The sequence below is a fragment of the Giraffa tippelskirchi genome, chromosome X, assembly GCF_054371585.1.
Source record: "Giraffa tippelskirchi isolate mGirTip1 chromosome X, T2T-mGirTip1v1.2.pri, whole genome shotgun sequence".
Taxonomy (NCBI): domain Eukaryota; kingdom Metazoa; phylum Chordata; class Mammalia; order Artiodactyla; family Giraffidae; genus Giraffa; species Giraffa tippelskirchi.
In genome coordinates, this window is record NC_137289.1 from 54,520,754 (window position 1) to 54,543,181 (window position 22,428).

The 22,428-nt window shown below is 38.8% G+C and overlaps 1 protein-coding gene across 6 annotated transcripts in view; it reads left to right on the forward strand.

Moving 5' to 3' along the window:
• The first annotated feature begins 368 nt into the window (after positions 1 to 368).
• Positions 369 to 22,428, forward strand: part of NRK (Nik related kinase) — a 126,900-nt gene continuing 104,840 nt past the window's right edge. For 5 of the 6 annotated variants that reach the window (XR_014075739.1, XM_081565344.1, XM_081565342.1 and 2 more), the window contains exons 1-2: positions 1,109 to 1,905; positions 9,292 to 9,357. Coding sequence is in view for 4 of the 6 variants with exons in the window: in XM_081565344.1 (XP_081421470.1) it covers positions 1,849 to 1,905; positions 9,292 to 9,357 (123 nt within the window). In the remaining 2 variants the exon portion in view is untranslated. Of the gene's footprint in view, positions 1,045 to 1,108; positions 1,906 to 9,291; positions 9,358 to 22,428 lie in introns of those variants that run through there. The other variant, XM_081565346.1, reaches the window with a different exon arrangement.

Genomic DNA, 22,428 nt, shown 5'->3' on the forward strand with positions numbered 1-22,428 from the left:
TGAATTAACACGAAAATTCGATCCAGAACAACCGAATCTCTTTTGGGGGGAAAGCAGTAGTTGGTTTTCCCCGCACCCGTTCACAGAGAATTTTCTTTATTTAGCGAGACCGGGTTCCTCAGATAGACTGGCGATTACAGAACTCACTGAGGCTCGGAGGTTAAGGAATGTAAAGGGGTCAAACTCGGAAATTGAAACAGACACGAAATAAACAAAATCCACCAATATATAAAGAAAATAATAACAAAAGTGAAAGGCGTGGGTCAGAAATAGTGAGCTCCAGGTCTATGGGAAAAATTATTCCTTAAATCCTTCTAGAGGAGGTAGAATTTTTTGTTTCTTTTTTTTGCTTAAAAAAGAAAGAAACCGGAAACAAACCCCCTACATCACGTTCGGAGCGAGGGTGCTCAACGTGGTCGATGAGCTCCAGGGGAAGTAAACAGCTTTGGGACATTTTCTCAAGTGTTCTTCGCAGTGCAAGAGCTTAGAATGCGGTTAGTTTTAGACACCGACTCCCTTTCCCAAAAACTCTTCAAGAGGTGTCTTACTTCTCAAAGTTAAAGCGCCTTTGTCAGATTCTTTTAAACCGTGTATCGGACCTCCTGCGCTTTCTGGGGAAACGGAGGCGAACAGCCTGAGCGCCCGGAAATGTTTTGCAAAGAAGGAGCGAATGAATGAAACCCGGCCAGAGAGCTGAAGACAGGGAAGGACGCAGGAACTTTCTCTGAGCTTTGCGAACGCGGCGAACTGCAAGCTTAAGACCCGGGTTAACCAAAGCTTCAGAGACTCAGACTCTTTTAACTCCCAGCACCTGTGAACAGGTGCGGTTCCGACTGAACAGCCCGGGCCTGGTACCAACTACTCCAGGGCTAGAAGAGATGTAATCCGCCTCGAGGGGACTTCGCAGCGGTCCAGTACACGCTGCCCTGCCTTCGGCTACTGGCCTCGAAGGCCAAGCTGCGGTAGCCCTGCGGCGCACTTGGATGTTCTCTATCGGCCCCGCCCGCACCCGGGACTCGCCTAGGTCGGATCCTTAACCCAGTGGTAAGTTATTTCCTTATCTCGCTTGATGGGTCTTTGCAATAAAATGGAGCAATAGAATCAGACCAGAAAGAGAAGGCAGACAACTAGAAAAGTCACAAGTGTTTCGTGGAGAGTTGAGGGCGCGGGCTGTTTGGACTGTGGTAGGGCTGTGGGGCCCAGACTGGGAGCGGCGCGGAGCGGGACCAGTTTTCCGGGGCTGGCAGCTGCCTCGAAAAAGTTTCCTGTGGAACACCCGCCGGCGGGGGCGGCGGGCGCAGCGGCGGACTTAGGAGGGGGTGGGAGGGGGCTGCAGGGCAGGGGACGGGCGCCAGGGCCGGCTAGCAAACCGTTATAGTCCTTCAGCACCTCCCTCGGTCACTGGCCCCCTCGCCCGCCTCCCCGGCGCTCGGTTGCCCACCTGGCGACGTGACGCTGCACCAATCCCCTTCGAGCTGCTCCCCGCCCCCCCTCTTGCACCGCCCCCCTCCCCACCCTGAAAGAGGCGCACCCTGCCCCGGGCAGACGCTGCGCTCTCGCCCGCGGAGCACCCTTCTCGCTCTGTGGTCTCCGGGACGGACGCTCGGACTCTTCTCTCGCCTTAGCCAGACTCGCTTTCCCGCCTCTCAAACTCCAGCTTCCCTCCACTCCTCGCTCTTTTCCGTCCACTTTCCCCTCCTCTTTCTCCCACGCCGCCAACCCTGATTCCCCGTTCCTTTCCCCGGCCCTCTCCCTTCCCCTCTCCTCGTTGAACTTCTGTACGCTTCCACCTCGGACTCCCGCGAGGGTGCCTGACCTAGTCGCCCGCTCTGGTTCCCCCTCGAAGCCATGGCGGGACCTGGCGGTTGGAGGGACAAGGAAGTCACGGATCTAGGCCACTTGCCGGTGAGTAGAGGACGCCCGTCGACCCCCCTCCCCCCCACCAAGGGCTGTCTTCTGCGAGCTCTGAGCATCCAGGGAGGGGACCGATGTCCTGGAGCCTGGCTTGGCCAGAACTTCCAGGAGACCGCGAGTGCGGGAGAGGACCCCCAAGAACGGGCTTTGGGAAGGGCGCCCCTCTGGGCACCCGAGTCGCTCCAAACTCATGGAAAGTCGAAGGGCCAGGCTTAGAGGGGGGTGGTGGAGAGAGGTGGCAGTGGGATGGTGCGAGCCACAAACAGCGGGACCTTTTCCCAGTGTGGCCTCTTTGGTCTAGTGGTGCTCGGGTACTTGTCCTAGCGGGGGCCCAAGGAGAGCGACGACGCGTGGCTTCCTGAGAGCACTCCTCCGTCACCTCGCTGCCCCGTCGTTTGCTGCTTCTTTTGCCAGAAGGGATGCCCACTCTTGGCTTGACCTTTCCTTCTAGGTGACAGCGGGCCAGAAAATCAAACCGTTGCCATCTCGCTTTCGAATAGTACTTTCCAAAACCTTATTCTGCCAGGGCACTAATTCTGTTTTAGTATTGCGGGAGCTAAAGAACTCGACGGCTTGGGGAAGAAGTGAATTCTTCACACCCCAATTTGTGTTTAAATGGTATTGCGCTCAGTTGCTAACCACTTGCTAACTTTTTCTCGTGGTTTTCGTTTGTGGGTTCTCCTTTTCTCAAGTTGCCCAGCTTTCCCCGGGAGTTGTAGTTGATTGGTGAGCTATTATCACTGTCGTTATTAGTAGACTTATTATTATTATTATTTTTTTTTTAGCAGCGCCGTTTATTTCATTGGCATCTGGTTTCTGGCAGATATTGGATCCCACCCAAATCCGTTTTTCAAGTTCCTTTTTAGTCTGGCATTTCACTCGCACCCTCTCTTGAATGTAAAGGGTCCCTGGACTCTCTGAAAGGGAGTAAGCGTGCACCCATGTCGGAAAAATGGCGAAACAACTGTACAGTTCAGGGCAGTGGCCTGCTTGCTTTGGGAAAAGCTAAATATTAACCTTGAGGTTATAGAACTATTCAAAGTATCGGTGCCTTAATTGTATACATATTTACGTTTAAATATTGTCTTATTGATAATGGCAGACTCCCCTTCCCCTCAAACACTGGGCATTAACCAAGCCTCACCTATACAATTTGACACTAAAACAATGTGGAGAAGGAGATGATGCACATGGGTAACATTTTAGCAAATTGTTCTCAGCCTTTTTTTAAAGGGAGCCTCAATATAAACATGTGGAATTACAGATAATCAGCATTGTGGTTATTGGTGCAGCTTCATAAAATAAACTCACAGAATTTTAAAAAGTATTCTCCCACTTGGTGTATACATGAGATTTCTGGAATATGGAGGCCTCAATTGGTGGTTTCCTTTCTGAACAGCACTTTCATATTCTGACTAGATTTGCTACCAAGTGTAAAACCAACAAATGAAATGTTACCCTCCTCCAACACTATCTGTGTATTGTGGGGGAAAGCGGAAAAAAAAAAAAAGCAAACTAGGGTAAATAAGGAAACCACACATAGATAGGCAAGCTGAAATAAACTCTTTTGAAAAGTGACTAAAGGCAGGAATGGGAAAGACCTCCTGAAAATGACAGAGCAAGGAATCCCAAAAGCAAGGAGGAAAAGGAGAAGGGGTTTGATTGCCGCAAAAAATGGGGGAAAATGGCTCAGACTAACTGACCCAGTCATGGCCTGGGACATAAGAACTTGGTGAGACCCAAGATGATAAAGGGAAAGGCTGCAGTTCAGTGAAATATTAGTTTTCTGGGTGTTGGTGGAGGGGAGAAAGATGAGGGTATTTTTTAATACAGGAGTAGGGAGAAGATACAAAACCTCAGGGCATTGATGTTTGGCTCATTTTACAGACTTTATGCAAGTCTCATAAAGTCCTCAGCTTCTAACAGTTTCTAAATTTCTATTATATAGGAGCCATTTTATATCATGGAGATCTTCACCATGTGAGCAAATTATGCCTAAGTCTCCCTCTGAATATCCATCCAGGTCTAAACCCTAAGAAATCAAGTGGAAGAAGAGCACCCCCTTTAGAATTTCTTTTTTTTTTTGCATCAAATTTTTAGAGATGTGAAAAGTTCACTGTTGCTTTGGTCACTGAGGTATAGATTAGTGATTTCTTTGCATTTGACTTATATCCTAAAGTTGGTGAAGAAATAAGAGTAAATAAAGAGGTCAAGAGATATCTAAGTTACCTGTTTGGAGGTTTGCATTTTGGTGCAAAACAGAGATGATAAAGCAAGCAAAGAAAACTGCGTACACTGAGATCCCTTGTGATAATTATCCTCAATAGGATGTATATGAGATCAAAAAGTTGGCATTTGTCAACACTAAGTATACCAACATGGCAAAAGCCAGATAATGAGGGGGGATTCAGATGTTGGAGTTTCATATTGAGCAAAAAAAGAATCTTGCTGAGTATAGAATATTTAAATACAGGTGTAGTTTAAAATTGATATATTATGTCCGTTTCAGGGGTGGCCAGCTAAATGACCACAAGGCAAGGACCTTTGAGAGAAGTCAGGCTGGCTGTGCCAATTGTGATTTAAAGAAAGCGGTAGAAGGTTATTTGACACTTTTGCTATTAGATATTTTTTAAAACCTAAAATAGTAAGCAACGATGAAAGCTGTGGAAACAGGGAGAGAGGAGGGGAACTGTACATTGTTTTGCATAATTCCATAAAGTTAAAGACATAAAATGAGAGAGTGAACATAATCATCAGAGAACGAGAGGTGGGTAAACTATATCTTCTTTGTTAATTAATGGGTTACTATCATTTTTCCATTTTTGCTGACTAACTATTGAATAAATATTTCCTACAGGTGAAAAACAGAAAAGAAAATACAGAGATTTGTGGTTTGTGCTTCCTTTTTTGAAAAAAGAATTGCAAAAGCCTTATGTTTTCTATATATAAAACATTATATGTAGGTGTGCGTTTGTGTGTGTATATATATATATATATGTATGTAATCTGTGTGTGTTTCATATTGCCTGCCAACAGCAATACCTGGGGATATACATATATATATGTGTGTGTGTGTGTGTGTATACATATATATGTATATATATATACATATACATACATATATATACATATACATGCATATATATATATATATATATGCATGTATATGTATATAAGTTTTTTCCCTAGTATACATGTGTCACTCCATCCTTGGAACTGGAAACTATTTCTTCATCTCCAAATCTGGCATGTCTTTCACTCTGATAGTCCCTTTGCCTTCTGTGCCCAGTATGGTAATGTCATTCCTCACGACTGTAGCCTTGGTATTTGACACTGCCATGTGTAGTCCTAATCTATATTGGGGTCAGGATTAGACAGGCCTGGAGGACAGTAGTGGCAGAGGTGATCTGAAATAGTACATGATCCAAAAAACTATATTTGAATTACATTAGGTTTATATTTAAATATAAACTGCTAGCTCTCCCAGTCTTCCGCCACCCTGGGTGGAAGACCAAGCCAGCCTTCCACACTCAGTCATGAGAACCTTTCACTTTCTCAAATCCCTTAGCCTCCTATTTGGAATCAGTTTTACCTTCTTGTCCACAAGGATTGAAATATTCAGCATATCCTCCATTAGGTATTCTAGAGCACCACCTCAACACAGCGTTGTACTTCAGCCAGTTTTCTCAGTCCCCTGCCCCAATATCTAGAGCAGTAGGTTTTATGTTAGTGCACCAGAACAGTTCTCAAGAATGAGCTTGGAGCACATCCACAGAAACACTGTTTTCATATTTCCATGGATGGGACAAGGAATCTGTATTTTAAACAAGAATCCCCAGATGAGTCTCATGTTGGGCGAGTCTGTGCCGTCCACAATTTGAGAAACACTGGTCTAGAGAAAGAAATTGTCCTTTTTAAATTTCCACATGAATTGTGAAGCCCACTCGTCCAAATATGTCTGAAACTTACTCTAACACTTATTTTGTTATATCTGCCATTTTCAGTTTCTCTATCCATAAACTATTTTCATAAAGTCACTATTTCTAATATTTGAAACAAAAGAACAATGGCCTCTGCTATTCCTTCTAGGTACTTGCAATCTCTTTTCTTTCTTTAGCTAACTACTAGAATATGTTCTGTACTTTCCTGTTACTGCTCTAAATCTGAAATGCATTTGCTACCTATGTTGACCGTTTATCATTTCCCCTTTGTTCTTAATTTCCGCTGTACTTGGTTCTGTAGATCTGTCTCAGCGTCTCTTCCATGACCAGCAAACACTGCCTTCTAGTGGTTCTTTTTCTTCCTGTTACCCTTAACCCCAGCCCTTAATAAAAGTACCCATCAATGTGATCATTTTCTTACCTCTTCTTGAATTCAGAAGACAGAAATATCTCCCTAAAATTCTAGATTTCAGGGGGCAAACAGACTAGGACTTTTAAATTGTAGGAGTTTTTTAGACATGTAGAAAAATATAACAAAGTATAGAGTATTTGCCCAACATTTTACGATTCAAAATGTTTTAAAAATTAGCCTTTCTTCAGTACTATCTTTTGAGGAAAACTTTCACAAATTAAGATTTCTTGTTAACTATTTTTTTAACCAAATGGAACACCGAAGTATGTACTGAACCACCAAATATTCTCCAAATTAATATAACAGTCATAAATATAAAGATCTTTCCTCTTCTGGTTTTCTTTTCTGTAAATAGCAGGGCAGAGGAGAGGATCAAGTAATCATAAAGACCTAGTGAGAATCTTTCAATTTCACAGTCACCAAAAAAAAAAAAAAAGTTGACTTCTCAGTACTTCCTCCCTTGGGAGCCTAGAATAAACTTTCTCTGACTATAATTCAGTGGAAAATTTGATATAAGAAATTATGTAATGTTATCCTAGTAATTAGCATAGACCCCTCCTCTTTTTGCCCAGTTTGACAGTCATTCAGTTTTGAAAGATTAATGTGGAGACAGAAACAAAAAATCTTGTATAAAACTAATGAAAAAAATACTTAGAATAAATGAATACTAGATTTAGCTGCCATGAAGAACAGAAGAAAAAGTTTTTAAGACCTTCTTTAATTAAGTATGAGCATGAGGAGAGTGAATTTAAGATGTTTCAGTCATTTGCGAGCAGGAAGAAATTTCTAAACAATATATAGATAAAATAAGGCTTCCAAGAATTGCACAGGCATTTTATTCTCCCTTTTGTTTCCTTGGTGTCTTTTTTGAGTAAACAGATACTTGAGTTCAAGTATGAGTACAGTACTTACATTATTGAGGGCTAGAAAAGGAATTAAAGAAATTAAAGACTGTGTTCAAAGATTTATAAATAAACATGTTCAGATAATGCAGTAATTCTCTGATATATGGTATCTTTTCTTTTTTTTAAGCTAAAATGCAGCCTCTACTATATAAAGAATGGTTTACCAATAAGAACCAGATAACATAGTTGATTCTTTTGACCAATGACTAGAGGCTATTTCTCCAGAATTAATAATGTCTCATATAAATTCCACAAAGATCGCCTTTAAACAAATAAGTTAAATTGATAAGCTCTTCAAGCCGAACCTTAGGAAATTCTTTGTTGGCTAACTTTTTCCTATAATTTTTTCAGTGAATTATAACAACAATGATATGGTTATTATCAAAACCCACTATAGCTCTCTTTTTACTTTTATTATATTCTCAAAATTATAATTTAAAAAAATTGTATTTTCATTGGGAATATTTCCCAGAACTGTTTTCCTACAACGATATTGTGCATATTGTGGCACTGATTTTAATGAGAATTTTAAGAAAGTAGCCTGCTAGCAATTGTCATATCAGTGCATTGGAAGCATCTGGATTTTTGAATGTCAGAATCTGATTTTTTTTTCCAGAGAATTTTAGAGCTAGGAAATCACTTAACACAGCACCTTTATTTTATATATGTTAATACTGAGTCCCAGAGAGAGTAAGTAACTTACACAAAGTCATATAGCTAATTAAAGGCCGAACTGGCGCTAAACCTTCAGTCTCCTGACTCTGTCCAGGTGAATACCTGTTGATTAAAGTAATCTCAGAGCTGTGTCATTTTCCTATGACAGTTTTGCTAGATTACACAAATATCACACCAGTTTAAAGGAGTCTATAATTTCAGTCATATACATTACATTTGCTCAATAGTTTTTCTGTTTAGCTCATATTTGTCACAGTGGTTAAAAAATATTTTCAAACAAGGTTACATGAAGTTTGTGTATATAAAATGTGCTTTCTATAAGGCATGTGAATTTCCAAGAATTTGCCGATGCTCCTGTTACTTTGTGTATAAACTGGCATCTACTCATACCTCATACATGTTTTGCCAAAATAACATAATAAGCTGCTAGGATAAAAGTTTAAGTAGTGATAAAATTCAAGAAACCATGTTTTGTGGTGAACAGGAAATGAATATCAATATTTTAAGGTAAGAAAATAATGTTTAAGGATGAATGTGGAAACCTCAGGAATCTGTTGATAAACATGTCATATTTTGTCTTCTATGATGTCACATTTAAGGTTAAGACACAGACTGTATCACCAGTGAATTTGTGCCATGAAAACATATTCAGCTGATGTAAAGATTAACTTAAAAACAAACAAAAGCAACTCTGTCTTTTTTTTTAAAATGATACTCTTATTGCCATGATCTTGTTTCATTATTCATATTTAGAAGCAATGTTCTTAAGAATTGTGTGTGTGTGTGTGTTAGTTGCCCAGTTATGTCCATCTCTTTGCAACCCCATGGACTGTAGCCTGCCAGGCTCCTCTGTCCACAGGCAAGAATACTGGAGTGGGTTGCCATTTCCTTCTCCAAGGGATCTTCCCGACCCAGGGATCCAACCCCAGTCTCCCGCATTACAGATAGATTCTTTACTGACTGAGTCACCAGGGAAATTGCTATTATATAAATAAACAATTTAGACTTTATAGCCAATATCTACTTATTGTTATATATCTACTCAATATTACCATTACTGTATGGTAAACTTTCTGCCTTTCTGGTTAGCACTCAAAAGATGGATATGAAAAGAGTTTTGCAAGTAAATGAATTTCTTTCTACTTCTAATAGTATTTCTAATTAAATTATGAATATGCCTCACCTACACATGATTGTACCAATTTCACAGTTTTATGATAATTAATTGTACAACTATTTAATGTTTACACAATTGATTTTTTTAAAAAATAGTACACTCAGTCCAGGGAGATTGTGATAACTGTATTCTTTTTGTAAATAACACTTAGGTTCTTCCCATGGAAATTCTAAGGGAACAAGGCAGACTGAAAATACCATTCTATATAGTTTAATGCTTAGCTGTTTTTCCAAGAAAATTCAGAAGTTTTATTGTACATTTTTGCAGGATCCAACTGGAATATTCTCACTGGATAAAACCATTGGCCTTGGTACTTATGGCAGAATCTATTTGGTAAGTGGAGTTACATTATGTTTTCATTCTGCATTTTCTAATGACAACAATGATTGCAAGTCAAAACCATACACTGCAAATCAAATAATGCTAAAGCATATTTACTTTAAGAGAACAATCAAATTAAGATAGCTCAGTGACAACTGTGAGAATTATTATGAAAGTAATGGATTAGAAAGCTAAAGTGAGCCAACCAACAAAAACTAAGATCTAAACATTATTAGCAGAAAGTTAATAAAATTGCCAGGAAAAGAGAACTAATTAAAATAATATGTAAATTAAATAAAAATAAAAATATCACTTGTTTTATATTGCATATCCATACCATTCTAGTTACTCGCATTCAACTTTTAAGCTGAATGTTGCACAAGTTTCCATAGCATTCTATATCATCCTGTGTACATGAATGTGCACATGTATGTGATAGTTTCCCAAATAATCTAACAAGAAAATCTCTGCATTTGTTCAATGATTTTTATATACCACAAAGTATATGACAGACACTGTGATAGACTTTGGAGATCAACTGGTGAACAAAGCAGATAGTTCCTGCTCTTCTAGAGTTCATGGACTAGAAATGTATAAGTGATTAAATGTGTGTATGTGTGTGCCTGGGGGGTTGGAGGAGGCAAATATATAAAAGTAAACACATAAATAATTATATAATTGCAATTGTAATATACCTCTGTAAGAAAATTCCTAGTGATATAAAAGTAAAGAACAAGGGGGCTTATTTTAGATTGAAGGGTCAGCCTCCCTGGGGAAATCACTGGTAAACTGACAGCAGGAGAACAAATATGAGATAACCAAGCAAAGGTATGATTGTAGAGGATGATGTTGATTCATTCCAGGTAGAGCAGGGGCAGTGTAAAGGGTTCTATTGGAGATGACGGTGCTTTAGTGGCCCTATCATTTATCAGGTGCCCTTCCCCAACTCTCTAATATGGTGAATAGACATTTTCTCAATCCTGTATAATGATATGTACAAATGCAGAATTCCTCTTCCCTAGGCATATCCCTCAAATACCAAATCACTATCCTTGGACTGATCCTTACTGTCAGCTGACCACAGGTCCTCTCCATATGGGTTGTGTAGAAAGTATCCTGAAATGGGTCCAGTGGAAGGGGCTTCCTTCTAATTCAGACAAAGGTGCCCTCTGCTTGCCAAGTCTTGTACCCTTAGGGCTGCATCTGCCCAGGAGTTTCTTTTTAAAATTCATCTACCCAGGTAGGGTGGAGAGATCTTTAAAATTTGTACAAAGGTACCTATAGCACAGACACTGAGTAGTAGAAATAGAATTGTGAAGGAGTCCTAAAAGTAGAAAGAAACTTGGTGAGTATAAGGAACAGAGAATGTCAATATTCATGGTAAAAGTTTTCTTAAGTCATTTTGACCTAACCTATTAACAGAAACAATAAGCTTTAGACAGTGATGTGATACAGATGCAAATGTATTGTTTATGTTATCCCAGTTGCATCCAGACTGAATGATTAGTTAACATTTGTGTGATCTAAGCAAATTTTGCCACCTTGTGCATAGATTCCTATACCTTATGCATGCAAGTTTCTCTTCTTTATGGCACATTTGTCATATTCATGGCTCTACACATATTTTAATTCCTCAGGGGTGTGTATTTAAGTGTGTGTGTATTTGTGTACTTTCTTTCATTTGAAGGTATATAGCTCTCTTCACCATCAGATATTAGGAATAAAACCCTCAGTTTTATAAGGCAAAAAGCAAAGGTAAGGCTAGATAACACGAAAAGATGGTTTTTCATCAGCAGTCATCAGAATTGTGATGCCATAAAAAGAAGAAAAGTCAAGAGGGTAAAAGGTGAGTTGTGCATAATAATAATTCTTTCTTTTAAACTAGGGCTTATTGAGGTATAGTTTACACTTGGAAAATTTATCCTTGTAAGTGTGCAATTTTATGAGTTTGGAAAAATATGTCCAATCATGTAACTACCACCATAATCAAGATTTTTCAATATCCATCTTAAATTACACAGTATACCTTCAAGTAATATTCCACCACTTCACTGTTTGGTATCCCAGCTTGTGTACTATGCTTATGGTTGTTACATATTTTGTCATTATATATAATATAAACCCACCCACACTACCACTACTCTGTTCCCTCTACTCAATACTACTACTTTTTATTCAGTTGTCTTTTAGAGCAATTTAAAAGGAAGAAAAATTTATATTTATACTCATTCGAGCTATTTCTGGTATCATCATTTATTTGGTTAAATACAAGTTTCTGTGTATGATATCCTTAAGCCTGAAGAACTTCCTCTATCATTTCTTATAGTGCAGGGCTTCTGGTAATTAAGTCTCTGCCTTTGTGTGAAAAAATCTCTCCATTTTCAAAAGATATTTACGTTGGATATAGAATTTTGAGGTGACAGTTACTGTTTTTCCTTTCAGCACTTTAATGATAACACTCTATTGTCTTCTGGTTTGCATGGTTTCTGAAGTCTGCTCTCATTCTCATCTTTGTTCCTTTGTGTTTTTCTTCTGGCTGCCTTTAAAATTTTTCTTGTTTTTCAGCAGTTTAACTATGAAATGTATAGGGGTTTTGTTTTTATTTTTGTTTTGTGTGCACGTGCATGTGCCTCTGTGTGTGTGTGTGTATTTTGTGGGAGTATTTACCATTTCAGGGGACTGAGTTTCTGGGATATGAGTTTTAGTTTTTCCTTGTGCTCTGTGCTTCAAAGATACTCACTCAGTGTTCTCGCGCCTCCCCTAGAGGTATGTATATTGCTATCCCTTCTTACTAGGGTCAGGAAGATCCCCTGGAGAAGGGAATGGCAACCCACTCCAATATTCTTGCCTGGAAAATCCCATGGATTGGCAAGCTACAGTCCGTGGGGTTGCAAAAAGTCAGACATAACTGAGCGACTAAGCACCTAGTAGGGCAGGGAAGAGTTCTCTGTTTTCCTGATTCAACCCCTGTCTTAGGCAGATCCTGTGCCTCTAGGTCATGAGAGTGGGACCTTCTTACTTAACCTGCTCTTCTATTGCTAGTAAGACACCTCTAAATGGCTTGGATCCAGGAATGATTCCTGCGCTTCCCCCAGAAGTAGAGGACTGGGTATGTTTTTACATTTCCCCCAGCTATATCAGGTCTTCATCTTTACCCTGGCAGGAACAGCATTTGGTGCCCTTCCCCTAAAGCTTAGGGCTTTTACTGAATGGGCGAGGGGGAGAGAAATTGCATATGGTTTCACATTTTTCCTACTGCAAGGGCTTCTGTCTACCAGGTCAGGACCATAAATATGTGGAGAAAAGCTTTTGACTGTGTTTTAAGAGTACTGCACTCTAATGCTAGCCCATACTTGGCATTTAGCAGTTCATTAAAAATCTTTTTAATCTTTATTTTGTGTTGGAGCACAGTTGATCAACATTTTTGTGTTTCAGATGTACAGCAAAATGATTCAGTTATACATGTATCTATTCTTTTTCAAATTCTTTCCCATTTCAGTTGTTACATAATACTGAGCAGAGTTCCCTGTGCTATACAGTAGGTCCTTGTTGTTTATCCATTTTAAATATAGCCGTGTGTACATGTCAAGCTCAAATTCCCAATCTATCTCCCCCACCCTTTGTTGACCATTTATCATTTCCCCTTTGTAAATTATCTTAACTCAGTTAATATCTCATTGCTCTGAAAAGCGATGTTTATGAAGCTATCTAGCAGCACAGAACTAGGTTTATAATGTTACCTATTGCATATTATTTGTATATTCTGATTACAGTTATGTTAAAAATTTTCACATTAAAAATAGTGAATTAAATTAATAGAGTAGTGAGATAGTGGATGTACTTTTCTGTATTTTAAATTGTATATTTCTAATGATTGCAATGTTATTTGTTCTTTACCTAAATTATATGTATATATGTGCATATGTGTATATATATGTGTGTATACATGTGAGTATATATATATATATATGTATATAAGATGATGTATAAATACCTTGTACAACAAAATGGAAGCATGATACCATTCAAAATTAATGTTGAAGTGACTCATAGAGTCCTTTGCTTTTTCAGCTCTGCCAACCACATCCCCTGCTGGTGTTTGTTTTGGTTAAAGTCTCTCCAATGTCTTCCAGCTTGTTTCCAAGGCCTCGTTCTCTGGCAGGTTTCCAGCTGTCTGCTGAGGTCTGTGCGTGTTGAAATGAAGGCTGAGTTGCACACTCCACATTGTAACCCTTTTCCTTTCCTTCTTTTTCTTCTAATTAAATACCTGTCTTTCTACCCTCTCCCGCCGCCTGCCAGTATAAACCTCACTTAAAATCATGGGTTTTACTTCTCTCTCTCTTTTTGGGAGAAAGTGCAGTTCTTTCTTTTTTTGCTTTGCTAGAGTTATAAAATGTAGTTTCCTTTCACCTTTAGATTCTGGTCTCATAGCTTCAGAATTGTCATTCAAATTGGAAGAATACTTAGAATTTGCCCATGTGAGACCATATTAACAAAAAGAAATTGTTTTAAACTTTTTTAAATGGTACTATTAAAAAATAAACAGTTTCCCAAAGAGCAGTATACCCAGAGAGACTGTAGTTATTCTATGGAATATGGAATATTAAGAGAGAGACCAAGACCTTTTAGGATAGCTCAGTGGGTGGCAACCTGACCCTCCCATTAACTGACACAAAACTTGTAAATTGACTTTTCTGGGCCTATTTCCTCAAGTATAAAATAAATGTATTTGGCTAGATAATCTCCAGCGGGTTTTTTTTTTTTTTCCTTTGGCTCTTCAACAGTACACCTAGCACAGTGCCTGGAACTCAATAAAATGGAAAGTTATTCTTAGTGTTATGAGCATAGTAATAACTATCCTATAGTTCTTTCACCAGCTTGCAAAATAGAAGCTGATTATTGGCTGTTAGGTGGAGAAGTTACTCACTGCACCAAATAAAATGATTATCATCATGTGTTTCCATTCTTTCCTCCACTTTACTACCTGATAGCAAGACCTAATATTTAGCTCAGTAACTACTGTGATACCCAATGCAAAGGTAAAACTGCGTTCAGTCAGTTCAGTCGCTCAGTCATGTCTGACTCTTTGCGACCCCATGGACTGCAGCACGATAGGCTTCCCTGTCCATCACCAACTCCCGAAGTGTACTTAAACTCACGTCCATCGAGTTGGTGATGCCATCCAACCATCTCATCCTCTGTTGTCCCTTTCTCCTCCCGCCTTCAATCTTTCCCAGCATCAGGGTCTTTCCAAATGAGTCAGCTCTTCACATCAGGTGGCCAAAGTATTGGAGTTTCAGCTTCAGCATCAGTCCTTCCAATGAATATTCAGGACTGATTTTCTTTAGGATGGACTGGTTGGATCTCCTTGCAGTCCAAGGGACTCTCAAGAGTCTTCTGCAACACCACAGTTCAAAAGCATCAATTCTTCAGTGCTCAGCTTTCTTTATAGTCCAACTCTCACATCCATACATGACCACTGGAAAAACCATAGCCTTGACTAGACGGACCTTTGTCGGCAAAGTAATGTCTCTGCTTTTTAATGTCTCTGTATAGGTTGGTCATAACTTTTCTTCCAAGGAGCAAGCGTCTTTTAATTTCATGGCTGCAGTCACCATCTGCAATGATTTTGGAGCCCCCCAAAATAAAGCCTGTCACTGTTTCCATTGTTTCCCCGTCTATTTGCCATGAAGTGATGGGACTGGATGCCATGTTCTTCGTTTTTTGAATGTTGAGTTTTAAGCCAGCTTTTTCACTCTCTTCTTTCACTTTCATCAAGAGGCTCTTTAGTTCCGTGTTAACGTTACCTAACAGCATTTTGTTACGCAGACTACTACTGGGGTAAGACAATGAACTGAATCGCCAGAGTGAACCAGTTTGCCTTGATCTTCATGAAGTCTTGACTATACTTCTAACCTTAATCATCTGTTCCCATGTTGCCATTTGCAGGTGATGAAGGCAGGAAAAGGAGTGGGGAAAGGTTCAAGGTAGTTATTTCAGCCAAAGGAATAATTCACCTGAGATAGGGTGAAACTTTACAGTTGGTTCTAGAGCTTAATTTTCACTTGTCCCTGATGCCTAGTTGGAACTCAGTTACTGTTGGTGGAATGAATAGACTGTGTCAAATATCTTATTGTTCTAAAACTTAAAAACATAATGGGCATAAGCAAGTATCCATCCTTGAGAGATCTTACAGCAGTCACCTGTCCCTTGGTACTCAGTTGATTAAGTCAGATACAGAAGGTGTGGGTGGCATTACAATGATGAGCAAATTCCCAAATCACTTGCTCTCTGGAAATGCACTGTTGAATATGGCAATTTCTTTTTAAAACACTGTCCAAGTCATCCCTGTTAAATTTGATTTTTTAAAATCACTGCTTGACACACTGCTTTTACTTGGAAATCTCACCAGACAGGTAATATTTAGGTTTACTAGTTACATTTTCTGGATTTGAAGTCGGGACAGGGAGTGGGAACAGAAAGGCAGGAAAGAAATGTCCTCAAAGTGGATGACATACAATTTATCATATTTTAAATTAAGTTTCAGAAACATGGTGCTGACATTTGGGTTGCCTAGCCACTAGACCTATTGGATAGGGGTTTGAGTATTTTTCCTTTTAGGCTGAAATTATACTGTTTATTTGCCTACCAAATGTCTAGCACTGTGAATGCTTTCTTTTTAGGTAGGAAAGTTTTCTCACATCCTTGCCATTTTACAAATATAGCTCAATTAAGTCAGCCAACAAATATTGCTTGAGCGACTATAAAGTGCATAACACTGTGCATTTCATTATACATTGCAAGACTCACAAGCAGAAACTGAAGCTGAAGCTGAGTTAAGGCCACAGGCTTACTAGACTGTTGTGCCTTCCTGCTGCAGCATCTTGAGTCCAGAGCCTTCTCTTTGTTCCTCCTTTTTCCTATGACATCGCCCCCTGGTGATTATATGCCTCAAAAGTAGGGATTGGTCTTTAAGTAACCCTCAGGCTTCTCTTGCATAGGAAGCATAAATTTATCCATTAAATCAAAACATTGTTTTGAATGTTTAATTTTCCATAATACAATTAAAAATATTTATCGAATGTTCACTGTGTCCCAAGCCCTGTGTTAGGTACTAGGTGCTGGTTAGAATTATCAGAAGACATTTGGTTGGGAGAGATGGTCATTTTTATTGATTTAGTGTTCGTGGACCTAAAGAAGGAGGCTATTTTCCCTATGACTGTAGCTCTATATTAAGGATGGAGTCATGAAATAAAGAAAGGAAAGGGAATGTGAGGGTGAAAGTGGCAAAAGGAGGAAGGAAATAGGGATCTTCTTTTTTTTCTCCCCTGGATGTGGAAAGTCTAATGAACCTTCTAACTCAGACTGCAGGACAAAGGTTTTCCTTAATAAGAGAACTGAGGTTGAATATTTGCAATGAGGGTGAATGAACCAACATACACTAAATAAATTGAGACTCAGGGGACCAAATTAGTGGAAAGTGCTGAGGCCTAAAGGCCTTGGAGAACATGGAGTATTTCTGTGTTGGCCATGACATCTCTCCAACTGTGGAATATAACTCAGTCTCTGAGTTTTAGGCTTGTGTTTTTCCCTTTTGTGTTATACCTAAATGTACTTCTGCCTCCTGATAAAATTTGAGGGAGGAAAAAGCAATAGCATGAAAGGTGATAATAACAGTCATATGTAAAATATGAGCCCTAAAGAGACCACAATTAAAAATTTTCACAACAACTCTTATCTGTTTAATGAGTTCATAGATATGTATGGAGAGAAAATGAAATTCTGTGTTTGGTGTGTTGGGGTAATGCCAAAAAGTATGGTCTCATGTCTTCATATACTTAATTCAGCTGATTTTCTAAATGAGTTCTACAAGCAGAAAAGACAAATGAATGGAGACAAATATAGATTTTTCAACAAAAGCTAAGACTAATAAACTATAGCATAGTGATTTTGTTCAATCAGATAAAAACATCCCAATTATAAAATGTAAATAAAATATAAATCTCTGTGTGCAGGGGGAAAATAGTACAGTTACTTAGAAACTGATGTATAAAATTTCATGACTGGTGGGAGTACTGCTAAAAACATTAATGTACTCTTTGTCAAATATATTGAAAATCAAGTTTATTTTCCATATGTATGCATGTATATTTATATATACTATAAATGTACATATATTTATAGGACTATACATTTAAACATATACATTTGTATATACATACATATATAAAATGCATATATATGACTATATATAGCATATGTTTATATATAATTATACTATACAGGGGCTACCCTTGTGGCTCAACTGGTAGAGAATCTATGCCTGCAATGTGGGAGACCTGGGTTCAATCCCTGGGTTGAGAAGATCCCCTGGAGAAGGTAAAGGCTACCCACTCCAGTATTCTGGCCTAGAGAATTCCATGGACTGTATAGTCCATGGGATTGCAAAGAGTTGGACATGACTGAGTGACTTTCACACACACACATACTATATAGAATATTATATATATATATATATATACATATATATGTGTGTGTGTATATATATATATATATATATATATATATATATATATATGACACTGTGGTCAGATTCTCAGTAAATTCAGTGAAGGTGATTGAAGTATCAACAATTCTTTCTTTTGTCGTTGATCCTCTAACAGTTGACAACTAGAAACTAGTTAATCAGGTCCTCACCACACTTCATGAAACAGATACTTTGGAAGATAGCATTTAGGCAGTTCTAACTCTTGAAAATAACAATGAACCCTAACTTGGTTTTAGGGCTTTTCAACATTCATGCCATATTTGTGTATCTGTAGTTAAGGTAGTTTTGTGGGTGATGCAAAAGTAGCATTTAGAAATTAATGTGCTACTGTAGCTCTCTGGAGATGACACAGCAAAAGTTATTTAGTGACTCAGTTGTGTCCGACTCCTTAGCGACCCTAGGGGGTCTACCGCCAGGGTCCTCTGTGCATGGGATTTCCCAGGAAAAAGTACTGGAATGAGTTGCTATTTCCTTCTCCAGGTGATCTTTCCGACCCAGGGATTGAACCCACATTGCTTGCATTGCAGGAGGATGGTGAGCCACCAGCAAAGCCCTCAAACTAAAAGTAGAAGCTCTTAAACTTTTACATTCCTGGGGCTACATTAAAGGCAGTCTCTTATAAAGAGGCCTGTGAGTAAAATACTACTAAAATATTGAAGAATATCAGAATACTAAGTAGTTATTTAAACTGTACTCTTATTTTCTCTGCTCAGCTACACTCAGGAATTTGTATTCTTCCTCTATCAGAGCATGGAGAAAGAGAGGAACAATGAGGCATAAACTGTGTCTTTTCAATTGGAGAAATAATAACATGGAGGTGGTTTATGTGTAATTCATGCTGAAGAAATAATAAAGCTCCTTTTAGGTATGTCATTTGTAGACAGAGTTGCATTATCACTAGGAAAAGGAGGTTGGATTATTCAGGTTCCCCTAAGGGAAAAGAAGATTGATTATATTCTAAGCACTGCCACTAATGTTTTATATAAATCATTAACTCTGAAGAGAAACAAAACAAAAACACCACCTCAATCAAAAAGGACACATCTGAGAGTCCTCATGGAAGGACAGCTTTTCCTAACCCTGAAAAAAAATAAAATTAAAAAAAATTATTTGGTACACAAATTGAGTGAGTAAAAAAGATGGAGAATAAAATGTTAGTCACTTTAGAGATAGTGAGCTTTGTGTCCTAAAAATTGGTACCATTTTAAAAAAAGGGTTACATTCACTGTGTTACATTATGCCTAGTGTTTAATTTACACTGTATTATTTATATCTCATAAGAGTGTTTTGAAGTAGGTATAATTGTTATCTTTAACCTCCTCCATCTCATAAAGAAGAAATTAAGGATCCAAAATTTGAGTTACTGAACAAAGCTAGTCAGTTGCAATGCCAGGAGTCAACCCAAAATTTGCCTGGCCACTAAATCTGTGTTCTTTACTATATTCTGTTCAGCTCAACAGGTACAAGCCAGAGTAAAAAGCAGCAAAGTAGATTGGCCAATTGAAAAAAAAATATCTGCCCAAATATAAAAGTTTACAGGAAATTGGTGAGCTGAGGTCAGTAATGAAGATTATTTATGATATGTCCCTCCATCATAGCTGTTTGCATCATGATGGGCACTGAGGCATACTCTAGTCTGAGTGAATTAGTAGAATTCCAGAAGTAGACTGGGACAAACAGATGGGCTTTATAGGACACTTGAAGCTCATGACTAAATCCCTACTCAAACCCTTAGAAGCCCTAGGAAGGCAAATAAGTGCTTGCTAATGCTTTACTCTCGTCCAGTGAGCAGGCCAAAGGTATTTTGCTTCAGTTACTGCTCCTACTGGGAGTCCCAGGGAAGAGGGAGGCAGCAAATGATCATTTAAAATTAGTGTCTCCCAAAGATGAAACAGAACCTCAGGATCTCCTCTGTGGATGATTAGTTTCTGATTGGTGGGGATTTTTTAAATAAAATAAATAAAAATTTGTGTATTTTCTAATAGATTAATTTCTAGGAATATTGATGAAATTATATATATGTGTGTATATAAATATGTGTGTGTGTGTATTATATAGATACATATATATATATATATATAGGCTTCCCTGGTGGCTTAGCTATAAAGAATCCACCTGCAATGCAGGAGCTGCAGTAAATAGGAGGGCATGGCAACCCGCTCCAGTATTCTTGCCTGGAGAAACCCATGGACAGAGGAGCTTGGCAGGCTATAGTCCATAGGGTTGCAAAGTCAGACACAACTGAAGCAACTTAGCATCTATATATATATATATATATATATATATATATATATATATATATATATAAAATTTGTTTGCTGCTCAAGAACACAACTTCTCCCAATCTGGCCTGGAATAAATTTCATGTAGTGGCTAAGTGGCTATAGCTTGGAAGGTTAGAGGCTGGCAGAGGAAGACAGTTGAACAGGTAGATGGAGTCAGATTTGGCATTGAGATGAGGTGAATACCAAGTGTACTGCTTAAGTAAGATTCTTATATTATCCCTTCAGATGGAGATGCGGGTTTCAATAGAACTTACAACTTGAGGCTTTCCTGGTGGTTAATTTCTACAAGAATTGTGCAAGCAGCCAGTTCCTCCTTGTTCCTCCAAGTTCCACCTTGTCACAAAATAATGTGTTGCAATGACAGTGGAAAACCAGCTACGAAAGCTTGGAGTGGATGCCTAGGAATTCATTAATCTTTAAAACTAGTTTACAGATTTCTTCAGGGGCAGAGACCGGGACATTCTCATTTTGGCTATACTTCCAGAGCACCTCGTAAAGTACCTTGCAGATATTAGGCACAAAGAGCATCAGGGATATATGCCAAGCAAAAAATTCAATGTAAATGTCTTAGTATGTTTTCTGTTGCCTACATTCATTTTCTCCTTTTATTATCACTGTTGTCATTCTACAAGTAGGTACTATGAGACAATTAGGTGTGTCCAGAAAATCTTTTTGCATCACCTTTATAATCTCTTTGAGACTAGCAGAATACCTTCTATACGTGGGTACTTGCCACGATTTTTTGTGGGACTAAAAAGATGTGTACAAAAGTGACCCGTTACCAAATAACATGTTTTAATGGGGGCTCTCTTCAGATGTGCCTTGATGGAAAGGATTGTCTAATGACACCCTGTTAAGCCAGTGCTGGGGACAGGTTGGCCTTTAAAAATTATGCCACCTAAGTAACTTTCTACTCTTGACTATATATATATATAAAAAAAAGGTGACACTGTGTAGAGATAAATATTTCCAAAGGATGGAAATATTAACCTTACTTATTTTTTATTACTCTAGGCTGAATGAGTCATTTAGGAAGCCTGAAAGAGTATTTTTTTCTTGGGGTACTGTAGTTTGCTGTAGTGTTTTTGGCACAGCCAAGTGTAAGGATGGTTTCAAGAGAGCCTCATACCTTCAGGAAGATGTCTAGAACATGTGCAAATATTTCCTGACTTGGAAGACTGGCAGCCATTAGAAAGAAAAACACATAAATAAGAGCTTACAAATGTCTTTGCTTCTCTCAGCCTTCTACCTATGCTTGCCAGTTGCTGTAATGGGGTTTTAAACTACCTTAAATTCTAGTGAGTTTCAAAAAATTAAATGCCCCCAAAATATTAAACTCTAAAAATGTTAGTGATGTGGATTTTGCAGGCCCTACACTGATATATAGGCTTTCCTGGTGGCTCAGTGGTAAAGAATCTGCCTTCCAATGCAGGAGACGCAAGTTCAATCCCTGGATGGGGAAGATCTCCTGGAGTAGGAAATACAACCCACTCCAGTATTCATGCCTGGGAAATCCCATGAACAGAGGAGCTTGGTGCGCTACAGTCCGTAGGATCACAAAAGAGTTGGACATGACTGAGTGAGCACACACACGCACACTGATATAGGTATATATGTATATATACACACACATACCTTTGTTGTTGGGTTATATTTCTAGTCCCTAGTCCCATGCCTTGGGAAACTCCCATAAGTCAGGGACACCATATGTATATGCTGGATTCATTCCTTTTTAACTTGAGCAGCATATGGTACCGAATCAGAGGTAGTTGTATCCTCCCCTCAGTTGTACTCAGGGCAGAACTAACAAATGGGAATAGAAAGGTGCAAAGTAGTTGCAAAGAAGTGAAAAACAGAGTGGTGATATTTTTAGGGAGCATCCATGTTTACCCCAACCAGCGCAATGTGAAAATTGGTTTGACTGATTTCTTCCCCACCACCACCATTCCCCTCCAAAAATACACTGACAGAATTAGTTGACTGATTATTTAACAGAAATTACCGAAATGTTTGTCGGCATCTAGTATGCATAACCTTACTAAAATTGAAAAGAGATGTTTTACATTGTGTCCAAGATGGTTTTTAGAAGGGACTTCTCGGACAGATCTTGATGCTTGGACATCAAGGGATGTAGATTGGAGAAGCATAACTTACTGTCAACCTACCTCCCTGAGGTCCTTCAGATAAGATGTTCCCATATGAGACCAGAACTTTCCAAATTAACCTCTCCCCATTTACTTTACCTTCTTG